Consider the following 11,895-nt stretch of genomic DNA (forward strand, 5'->3'; position numbering starts at 1 on the left):
GGAGAGATATATTTATGCCCGAAAGCTTCCTCTGTACCAGCCATTTGCTGGTTTCATTTTTAATCTTAATACCTTCACATATAACAATTATATATTTATTAAAATTTCAGATCACCTAGTTCTGTTAACAAAGAAAGTTGGAGACAAGCTAGTCTGTCTTCCATTTTTTAGTCTAAGACCTCTTGAAAAATTCATTTGGTTTGTATGGATAACTATTCTAGATAAGGCAAACAAATGAGGTGTTTGGCTCTATTAACTTTTTCAGCCAACTTTCCCTTGGGGACCACCACCAACTGAATAATGAATACTCAAAAAGTACAGCTTATAACACAACTTTTATTAGAAAAGTTATACATAACATAGCATCAACTATTTTCAAGAACAATATTAAACCCGATAAGCAACAAAAACCAGACTAACAAAATGTGTAACAAGAAACTAATGACCTTTCTAAAATCAAACATTCAATTATCTACAATGTCTTTTTACAAACGGGGAAAACTCCTTGGTTTACAGGCACATCATATTGAATATAAAGCTGCAATAGCAATTTTATACAATTACCACTCTCAAGAAACTGAATCATTAAAACAGTAATTACGAGTTCACAAATTTAAAACATTTCACATAATTTTAAATTATTGGGTATACACTGAAGTCTGAGTTTCAAAAGTGATTTTTTTCCCACAAAAGTTTCAACACTTAAGCTAGAACTTTCAGTGTTAACTTTGCCCTAAAAAGTTAAGACATATTCTGATAATCATAACAGTCACATGATTTCTGATGCTATCTGGTCTGTTAATAATAAAGTCTTTATTTGGATGTATTTTTCTTCAATTAAATTACAGGAAACTGGATACAGGATTTCGTTGCAACGCTATTAAAGTTCCAAATACAGGAGTGTGCAGCACTGGAAAAGGAGATCAGTACTAAAACTTATAATAAATATCAGAGAAGCCATTAGTTTTTACAGCATCGTCTGCTTAAAAGCTAAGTTGACCAGGTGCATAACTTCCCATCAGTCTGTCCTTGTAGTAGGCAGGGCAATTTCTGTTTTCATGATCTGAATACTCAAATATATCCAAACATCTTTTAAAACTTTGATTTATAGCTCCTAGAAAGTTATGTTTTTTAATAGCCACTCTACTCTAATCAGGCCTAGCTTTGCTCATTTTGGAGCCTCACTAAAATAAGAGATTTCAGGATAGCCAAGTTCATCGGAAAGACTCAAATGGAATGATTTACAAAATAGAACACTTTAAACCAGGTCAGTCCTATCTTTTTGTAGCTGAAGGTTACCAGTCATAACACAATTTCACATACCCCTCTGCCCATTATGGAATTACACTTAAAACGAATCTCAAGAGGGTGACCTTTGCTGTTTCAGATACCATCCCTAAGGAGAGTGGTTAACAGGAAGATTGCCAGTGTTACTGATGGAAAGGTGTGTTTTTTTTTTTTTTTTTCTTGTCAAAGACTCACATCATAGTTTTAAATTAAACTGTCAGGCATTTTCTCAGACAGGTTTTCCTTTTCAATGCAGTAATGAAGAACTAAGATAAAAATCATGACTTTTGACTGCCACTCAACATTATTACATGCACCAATATTGCACACATCTGTTCTGAACTGTTAAAATCATCTTCTGAGTCCTGGGGGTGCTGTTTTCTCCATCAGAACACAAACACAACCCATCTAATCAGTTTCCCTCAAAGATGAAATTGACAAATTTAATGTACTGGAAAAAAATGAAGAAGGAAAAAGGCAAAGACTTTGTACAGACAAAAATCTAAGTTTTCTCAAAGGGTTCTGTGTCCCCTACACATGGGGGCAATTTGTAAGCACTAGTGAATCAAACACTAGCTATAATGCTTCTAGCTCCTCATATAATATGGAACCTTGGTCCAGGTGTTGCGATGATGTCACTGTACGGTTCTTCCTGTGTCAGCTCAATAGCTTGCTGCTTTTTAAGAACCAAGAAGCTGTAGAACTTTGCGGCAGCTTGTTTTCTGTTCGTATTTCGACATAACTCAAGCAAACTGATAGATTCAGCTCCAGTTTTAGCAAGAGCACGCTGAAATAAAACCAAAAAAGGGTAACTTAAAGTAATCTGTATAATAAAGTAGTAATTCAGTGAGGATGCTGATACAGTCTGAATATTTGTCCCCTCCAAATCTCATGCTGAAACGTGATTTCCCAGTGTCAGAGATGGAGCCTAGTGAGGTGTTTGTGTCACAGGGTGGGGATGGGGGTGGTGGTGGATCCCTTATGAATGGCTCCCTGCAGCAATCAGTGAATTTTTGCTCATTAGTTAACACGAGAGCTGGTTGTTTAAAAGAGCCCAGCCATCTCTCTCATGTCTCTTGCCATGTGACACACCTGCTCCCCCTTTGCCTTCCACCATGACTATAAGCTTTCTGAGGCCTCACCAGAAGCAGATGCTGGTGCTTTGCTTCTTGTATAGTCTGTAGAACTGTGAGCCAAATAAACTTCATTTCTTTATAAACTACCCAAACTCAGGTATTCCTTTAGAGCAACACAAAACAGACTAACACAGATGCTAATTTTGGTTACTGGAAAAAACAAACTATATATTCTGCTCAGGACAAAGATAGCACTTTTTAAAATAGTATGTGATTCTCATGTTAATCAAGAGGGTAAAAGGCCAAAGTATGTTATGGTACATCTAAAATCCAAATAAGTCCAAGAAACCAGCAAAATTGTTCTGACATGTATTATTAAAATAACCAATTTCTTTAGACAGCTAATGTAATATAGTAGTAAAATCTAGCACTTATAGTTTTTAAAGTAAAAAATAAAGAAAGAAATGTCAACTGTCCTATTTTAAGAAACCTTGAGCAACTTGCTTGGCATTTTGCAGACGTTCAAGATATCCTGTCTATGTCTAGGACATTAAAGCACGAGGAAAAGTAACGTCTGATGCTACACAATGACCCAATAAATTTAATGATTCAGCATATTAAATTTACTCCGTGAAAATCAAGAAGGTGCAGGCATACAAAGGAGTTGTGTAGTATGTCATCATGGTTCTGCTTTTCAGGAAAACCACAAGCATTCTCCTGCATGCTTTTCAGGCTTACTCTTGGCCTAACAGTTTATGTATTTAATTAAAACATTTAAAAATAATGTAGTTTTGGAAAAAGTTTGACAAAGGTATGCTTTCTGTTTCCAGCATCTAACTTTTTTTTTTCAGGGAACAATGCCAAGAGCCTTTGATGAAGCATTTTCCTCTAAGACAACAGCAGCAATACCTGAAGACCATGAAGCATCTGCTGAGTTCTTTTGTTCCATCTTCTTTCTTCCTGATCTTGATCACCCCCTGATGCATCTTCATCCTGAATAAAAATGACCCCCAAAAAGCTGACAAAACAAGTCCAATGCAAAATGAAGTATTTCTACATCTCCTAAAAGCTCCTAAATTACCTGGAGATTGTATATTTTGAACTAATAGAAAACTGTACTTAATGCTGCTGAGCAATCACTTAGCATCTAGAGTACAAACTGAAGAGTTTGTTTTTCTTAAATTACAAGGCAAAGTCCTCTGTTTATGTGCAAGCAAACATTTGGCTGAAAGTATGCTTCTATACTGCGCTATAAGGATGCTATCTACACACATTATGTGGTCTGTGGACTGCTGCTGATCATGGAGCTTTTGGTTACTGGCCCCTCTTAAAGAACTTCAGGATATAAATAAACTGTACCACTAAATATACTGTTTATTTCAACTAAATATACATACATAAATATTGCAACATGATTTTCTAGATGACTTATGTTCTGGCAGACTCCTAATCTCATTGTGGAGCAGTACCAAAGAGCCTGCAGACTACCTAAGTTGAGGATTTATTATTGGTCTATATGGTGTTTTAAAATGAATGGGCTATAATCCTTACTATATATTTCACTTGAGCAACCTAGTTCTCAGCCACATGCTGCCTAAGTAACTTTTTAAAGTCCAAGGTGGGTGCAAGGCAGCAGCTGTGATGTTCCCAGGCTATGGTGAAACTATATACCAGCCATAACAAAAACCACAACTATTTTAATACTCATTCACAACTAAGTCTGAGATAATGGCACATCCTCACACATAGGTAGGAGTAGCTCTGAAGCTAATTTTGGCTTTAAAATAAGGTATTCATATTAAAGATAAGCACTATTATTAGAATTAAGAACAGATGCTAATGAAAATTTATCCAATCCATAACTTTTTTTGGTCTTGAAGAAATTTAAACAGCTTCAATGCTACCTAAAGGACACCTTATTTTAAATTTAAAAGTTTAAGTAACACATGCGATAGAATATCAAACAGAAGAATAAATTCTAAGTCTTAACAACCTCAATGATCCAGAAATAAGGAAGAAAAAGAAGAAAAAAGACCTTCAACAGTGTAAACATGCCCCAAGAAAAAGAAATTGATTCCTAAAACACCTCTTACTTTGTAAAAAGAAAAAGTCATTTAAGCCTTCGCTCAGTCTAAGTGTTTTAGCAAAGTTATGCTTTACCCTGGTCCAAGTAAAAGAAAAACAAAAACAAAACCCAGACAAGTGGAAAACATATGGTTATCTGATTTCCAGGCCACTACAGATACAGAAAAGGTTATATCAGAAGCAGATGATAACAGCAGTAAGAATCGACCACTGACCACAAGATAGTAAAAGCAGCTACAAGCAATTTTGAAGCCAAGCAAGAAATCAGTGTAAGGGCAATTCCATGTCCTTCAAAAGCCCACAAGGGAGCCAATGAGTTACAGCACAGCATAAAATTTGATGTTCCTAATGATGAGCGAGACCATGAAGAATTTGGTAAAATTTTGCTTATATTCTAACATTTTTAAATAACTCTGATGCTCAACATCAATTAAGTTAGCCCCAATATGAAAAATAAAAGAAAGCTGGTTGGAGGTTTTTGCTAAATCTGGAATGAAAATTATTAATTAGTTTACCTCTTCCTCTTCATCATCTTCTTTTTCCTTCTCTTTCTCCTTCTCTTTTTCTGGCAGAAGTTCTAACTCTGGTATTAGCTGACAGATATTTGGAGGTTCTTCTGGGGGAAGCTCTACAGGTGGTATTTCCATCTGCTCTACCTGCTGAGGCTTAAAGCAATACAAATAAGACAATTTAAGATGTATGCTTTTAAAGTAGCTTATTTTAAATATGAAAATACACAGTGGCTGAAGTTTTCTAGTCGAAAAGAAATACTGAGATTATATCTCCATATTTCCCCACAAGCAAAAATTTATTACAGTATATATCTTTTTTGATTTTTTATAAAACTACATTGAAGCAGCTTACAAAAGAAACTGACTGCTTATCCTAAACCACGTTTCATTTTCATACTTTTTAGGAGTCAAATGCTTTTTAACTACTAAAGCTTCTGTAAGATTATTATATTGTAACTTAAAAATCATAAGCTTTCACTCTGAGAGTCTTGAATGTCTCACGACAGCAAATAAAAGGAGTGAGAACATTGCTTTTCTGGGTCCACTTCCTATATTTATTTTCTCTCAGGCTTTATATAGAGTTAAGAACATTAAAACCAAAGTCTTTAAAAGAAACCAAAGAATTACCAGAAAGAGGGTGGTTATGAAAGTCACCTACTCATTACTGTGTTCCTATTCCTGAGCTCATACAGAAAAATGCTCTTATTGACAACTCTTACCACCAGAGGGCACAGAAAACTAGTTCTTAAAATTGGCAGAGTATTCTTGATGGAGGCTGAACAAGAAGCCTAAGGTTATCTAAAAGCCTCCCTTTGCTCAAATTCATTTATTCTATGGACTTAAGATTGGAAAGCCCTAAACCAAACCCTACTATTTCCTCCTTCATACTTGCTTAGCTTTCCTATCCTAGCTGAACTCAATGGTAGTCAAAGTTTGAATGAAGCAGACAGATACTGCTTTACATTTTCTCAGGTACTTGAAGTTTATTCTGATTACTTAATAAGATGACCTAAAACTGCCTAGTACTGAAGGTATGCAGGAATGTTTCCCAAATAATAAATCAGAACCAGCTTCAGAGTCAAGGATGCTCATTCCGGAGCACTCTAAAGCAATACTATTCAAAAAGAGTCAGGAAAGACTGCACCAACTCCCAGAACATATTCTCTCACTCGGAGTGGACTGTCTATATCCCGTTGCTCTTCTTCCTCTGGACTCATTCCTTACCATTTTCTGTCAAAACCAAGACACTTTAAAGGCCTCCCTAAATACCACTTGCTACTGACTGTATGAATACCTTCAAATGACTTAATGGATAGATTTGCTTACTTACAGGCATCACAGGCTCTGGGTCAATTTGTCCAGCTTTTCGCTTAACTCCCTGAGGTGGTGGTGGAGGCATAGCTGACTCATCTACGTTTGTTCTGCTGGCCTCCATCACTGACTCCTGGAGGCGGCTTGGCTCTTCAATAATGGGCTCATCTGCAATTGGTCATATGAAGAGAAAACATAGGTCATACAGTTTTGAACAGTATTATAGAACCATTTATTTTTTAAACTGGTACACTAAGACATACATAATGCTTTCTTTAATGAAGAAGGCCAGATAAAATTTTAGCTCCATAAAGATTTACTCAATTTTCAGCAATATACATAAAGGGGAAAGGGGATCTTAAAAGGAGAAGTCCTACCCCCAGTACAATGTAGGACAATTCTTTAGCAGACTATCTACCCTGCCAGTTCTGAACCTTAAACCTCTGGAAAGACAGGAAGCTTCATACTTAAATAAGGCAATCAGATCCAATGCATTTCCCTGCCCAAACATCTGAGTTATCTTTGATTCCTCATTTCTTTCACTCTGACAGTATAAAGGTAAATTTTAAGCCAAATACTCATGTGAACTTCATCAAGGAACTATTCCAACAGAACAAACCAATAACATCACGCTGCTGATGCTGCTGTTGCTGGTCCTCTCTAGGAACCTCTGGATTTTCAAATTCTTTGAGGAATTCATCCAAATTATCTGCCTCTCCTCCTTTCCTCCTTTTTCTAAGGTCTTCTGGTACAAGCGGTGTAAGACAGCGTGTAAAGAGCTATAAAAAAAAAAAAAAAAAGAAAAATTTCAATTATAAAATAAATCTAACTAAAAAGTCACCACTGATTTCTATCTGCCAAAGGTATGTTCTAATAAATATAAGTGTATAATTTAGCATGGCTTTTATCATATTCACATTTCATTCCATCTGAAAACGATTTTAAATGAGTTTTCAAATTATAACTGCAGACATTTTAAATAAACTAAAAAAACTGTATCCATTATCTCACAACCTTAAGGGGTTTTCTATTTATCTGCCTGCAGTTTATTTTCATATTCATCAATTAAAACTCACCCTAACTGGTCTCATACAAAATAGCTTTAAATTGTGTTTTCTTCCCTTATATATGGTAACCTTATTAGCTATCATTTAAACTATTTTTTTTGAGACAGAGTCTCGCTCTGTCACCCAGGCTGGAGTGCAGTGGCACAATCTCAGCTCATTGCAACCTCCGTCCCCCGGGTTCAAGTGATTCTTGTGCCTCAGCCTCCTGAGTAGCTGGGATTACAGGTGTGTACCACCACACACGACTAATTTTTATATTATTAGGACAGACCATGTTGGCCGGCTGGTCTCAAACTCCTGACCTCAAGTGATCCACTCGCCTCAGCCTCCCAAAGTGCTGGGATTACAGGCATGAGCCACTGCTCCTGGTCTCATTTAAACTACTTTTAATGGCTACATAATATTTCATTTTGAACCATTCCTCTACTTTTAAAATTATTTCAGGCTTCTCTCTTTTAAACTGTAAACAACAATGGAATCAACATTTTCACAGAGATAGCTTTTCCACACTTTGAATTACTTCCTTAGGAAAAATTTCTAATAATGAAATTACTGAGTCAAAGAATAAATAGTTTAAGGACCTTCTTAAAAATAATTATATGATAGTGCTTACAATAAAGAGCACAACTTTGTTGCTCTGGGATACTTTAGATTTAGAATATATTACTATATTCTAAATACACGGTAAAATCAATAGGTTCCGTGCATATCTCAACTTCAGACAGAATAGCCTAACAGGACTGCTTCATTCACCAGACACCTGTGAGTCTTATTTTGGAATACTGTGGAATGTGAGCAGAAAAGAGCCTATAAATGGAAAAAAACAAAACAAAACAACCAACCAAAAAACCTCCTGAAGCCAGAATTCTTTACTGTGGAAAAAGGAGAACCACTCATGTTTCATTCAGAAAACATTTCAAGAATTCAGATGTAAAACACACTGAGACGATATAACTAATAATTACAGAGAGAAGTATTATTAAACATGTCAGTGGCTTTTTAATGTAAGCAAAATTCATTTTACATCTTTTAGAAATGCACGTCTCACTTATCCATATATTTCAGATGAAGTTATGCCCAGTACACTGTGATTTAAGGGAGAAAAAAGAAAATGTGCCACACAGTTGCAAAATACTTGATCAAAAATGATTCAAAGGTTTTAGAATCTTTTTTTAAAGATGCTCAAAATGTATATGAAGTAAAAATTCTGCAAACTGTATTACCTTCAGTAGTCTGTTATTCCACAAAGGCTGAGCAGGTAAAGAAAACAGTTTTTCTACTCCTCCTGTCTCTTTCCACATCATCAATTTCTTGGTGGGTGGTGCCAGATCCAAAGTAGTAACAATATCAGAATAATCACTAAGTTGGGCTCTAATTGTCTTGCTATCCAACTCTTTGACACTGTCAACAATTAGCTTCCTCTTCCTCTTGGCTTTTGTTTCTTTAACTGGGATGATAATAAAAAAAATAAAAAATAAGATCATTTTCCTGAGAGGCCAGCATGGAACACACAGCTACAAGATCTGGACTGACTATATTCCCCTGCTTTTCTACACACAGACTCTAGCAGAAAAGTTAAACTTCATGAGGATAGAATGTTTTAACTGATGTTTTCCAACCACCATTCAGAAGAGAGGCTGGAACACAATAGGCATTCAACAAAAATTTGCTGAATGAGTATGTATAGACTTTTAGCACAAAATAAGCCAAATGATGCAAGGGCCAATACATTTTTGCCTATGTAGTTTTATACTGTAAACAATGAACATATCACACTCTTTAGAGTTGGGCTCATTTTCTCATTTGAAACAGGGCCCATCACTCAAACTCACAGATTGAGTTTTCTTTAATGATTGTAAATACTGTTATTTTTATTAGAAAAGTTATAATTCACATATGGTAGTTGTGGAAGCTGCTTGATAGAATGAAACAAGCCCAAGCCCAGTCAGATAGACCTGTAACTCCATCCTAGACATTTTAAGAGTCATTTCTAATCTTTACAACTTACAAGTGGGTTGTATTGCCTCACTTTTTTAAAATGCAAGAAAGCTCATGGGGTTAAATAAAATCCTCAAGATTTCACCCTGTCAGACATACCCCAAAGGTTTTTGGTTCAACACTTAAAAAAAAAAAATACAAAAAGATGTTACACAGTGAGAGTCTCTCTCTAATCTCACTGTCTAATACAGTATATATTTTACTTAATTGCCCATTTCCCTCATCAATGGGAAACCCAAAAGGGTAATCTTGTTCTGCTTAAAGGTAAAAACTATGTCTAAATTACACTGTAATCAATTTCAAGTATTCTATCCTACTGTCCTCATAAACCATCTAGAAATTGTTAAGTTTTATATCCCCATTATCTCAAATTGTCTGTCATTTGGAAGCAGCCTTCCTCAAATTAAATAATGTGTTTTGCAATGTTACTTAAAAAACTACAAGAAAAAGATTACTTATTCTAGAAATTTTGACATTTCCAGTTTTTAAATTTAAAAAAATTTCTTTTTTCAGAATGTGTGGAAAAAGGCAAATTCTAAGAGTACATAAAATTAAAAAAAAAAATTTCTTTTTGAAGAGACAGGTCTTACTACATTTACTGCCCAAGCTGGTCTCAAACTCCTGGCCTCAAATGGTTTTCCTGCTTGGGCCTCCCAAAGTACTGGATTACAAGTGTGAGCCACCACACCAGCCTCCAGTTTTGTTTTTTTTTAAAAGAATACTTTTAGTTTTTTCAGCTCGTAGCCCAACTGCACAGCATTTAGAATTGTACTTTATTGAAAAATGCTTTCCAATGTTTTCCAGTTGTTACACAAGCAAGCTGCTAACTTTTTGGGAACCCCAGGAGACTAAGATATGCATTATCAGAAAGCTTGTTCTATACTTTTGTATTTCACAGCAACTTGCACAGACATTCTACAAAATACTCAAAATTATAATTGGATAGAAGAAAGACTCTATGACAGATGACTGTGACATAAAAGCAAGAAGCCTAGTTACCTAATACAACAGTAGCAGATCAGTAGACAGGCCAAAGAAACAGAAAAAAGCAAGAAGCCTAGTTACCTAATACAACAGTAGCAGATCAGTAGACAGGCAAAAACCAGAAATAGGACCTTATGTTGTATGCTGTATAAATCTAAAGGTTCATATGCTCACCAGTTATATCAATAGGTTCCAATGCAAATGCTTCTTCCTCATTTGGAACAAGTGTTGTTTGATCTGTCATGGTTGGCATTGGTTCAACGGGATCCACTGAATCAGGACTATCAGGCCCACCCACTGTAAAAAAAGAAAAAAAAAGGAGTCACAAAAAGCTTTGGTATATAATATATATCCCACAAATGGGGAGGAGAAAAATCTTTTAATGAAATGGAAAGAAATCCTGTTATTACTAAGAAAAAATATTTTTCTAGTTAATTGGAAAGCCCCGCCAGACTTGAACCCAATCGGCCAAAAAAATGGGGAGGGGTGCAAGATTAAACATAGAATCAGAACCAGTAATCATAAGCACTGTACTTAAAGATATTTATAATTCATTACAAACTACAACTTTTAGTTTGTCATCTTCTATGGTAAGTATCTTTTTGGATGCCATACGATCATCACCAGAATCACTGAACATGAAGTGCTTACTTGATACATTATCATCCTCATCCATATCGTCATGTGCAGGCTGCTCTGGCAACATCACCCCTGCTTCAGAGAGGGCAGGGGGATCATCAAAGATACCACCATCATTATTACTAATAAGTTTGTCATCTGAAATAGGGAATGTAAGTTAGTTATAATTTGAAAAAGAAACGCCAAACCACAATAGCCAATCAATGGAAAAACAAAATTATGTTAAAAGGGATAAAATTTAAACATATATTCAATTTTTATCTGTTTCTCCTCCAGGTAGTTTATAAAACACTTAGTATATAAAAAAAATTTCTCATTCTTCATTTGTATTTTCTAGTTCATTTATCTATTTTAAAAAGTATTTACTTAACACAGCTTTCAAACACAAACAGAACAGTTTTAAGTACTAATAAAATTTAGCATTCTGAGATAAGCATATTTAGGTTTTGTTACAACATTTTAAGAGGCTAGTTTTACCGAAATGTCTTATTGAACCAACTGATCACAATTCACTCATATATATCTAAAAGCTGTTCAAGACTCAGAATTAGCAACTGCTTCCAAAACTTTACAACTTAATAAAGAAATTCTGTTTATGTTCGAATAACCATCATTCTCTCACATACCTAATATTCCACCATCATTTCCTTCTCCAAAATTATCATCCTTATATTGATCTTCATATTCTAAATGGTTAATTTTCTCATTCAGATTGCTGGTGCTCTGTTCAGACTCTAATAGGAGGTTAGAAGTAGTAGTGCTTACTAACATGTCGTCATCCTCAAAAGCACTGCCTTCTCTCATTATCTCACGATCATCCATTCCAAAATCACCTAAACAAATTTTAATTTGTCATTAGTTCAGAAAGATTAGAAATAGCACTATGATAAAAGAAAACAGCTAATGATTTATTATAATTATGTCACATTTGCTTAC

At 35.1% G+C, this 11,895-nt stretch overlaps 1 protein-coding gene across 4 annotated transcripts in view; it reads right to left on the reverse strand.

Annotated features, from left to right (window-relative positions):
- Positions 1-316: 316 nt before the first annotated feature.
- RAD21 (RAD21 cohesin complex component) overlaps positions 317-11,895 on the reverse strand; it is a 28,879-nt gene continuing 17,300 nt past the window's right edge. For all 4 annotated transcript variants that reach the window (XM_054497903.2, XM_063669036.1, XM_063669037.1 and 1 more), the window contains exons 6-14: positions 11,586-11,792; positions 10,972-11,097; positions 10,495-10,617; positions 8,562-8,785; positions 6,891-7,050; positions 6,291-6,439; positions 4,964-5,113; positions 3,273-3,356; positions 317-2,074 (exon numbers count right to left, since the gene is read on the reverse strand). In XM_054497903.2, coding sequence (XP_054353878.1) covers positions 1,883-2,074; positions 3,273-3,356; positions 4,964-5,113; positions 6,291-6,439; positions 6,891-7,050; positions 8,562-8,785; positions 10,495-10,617; positions 10,972-11,097; positions 11,586-11,792 — 1,415 coding nt within the window. In that variant the 3' untranslated portion in view covers positions 317-1,882. The remainder of the gene's footprint in view (positions 2,075-3,272; positions 3,357-4,963; positions 5,114-6,290; positions 6,440-6,890; positions 7,051-8,561; positions 8,786-10,494; positions 10,618-10,971; positions 11,098-11,585; positions 11,793-11,895) is intronic.

This window comes from Pongo pygmaeus, chromosome 7, assembly GCF_028885625.2.
Source record: "Pongo pygmaeus isolate AG05252 chromosome 7, NHGRI_mPonPyg2-v2.0_pri, whole genome shotgun sequence".
Lineage (NCBI taxonomy): Eukaryota > Metazoa > Chordata > Mammalia > Primates > Hominidae > Pongo > Pongo pygmaeus.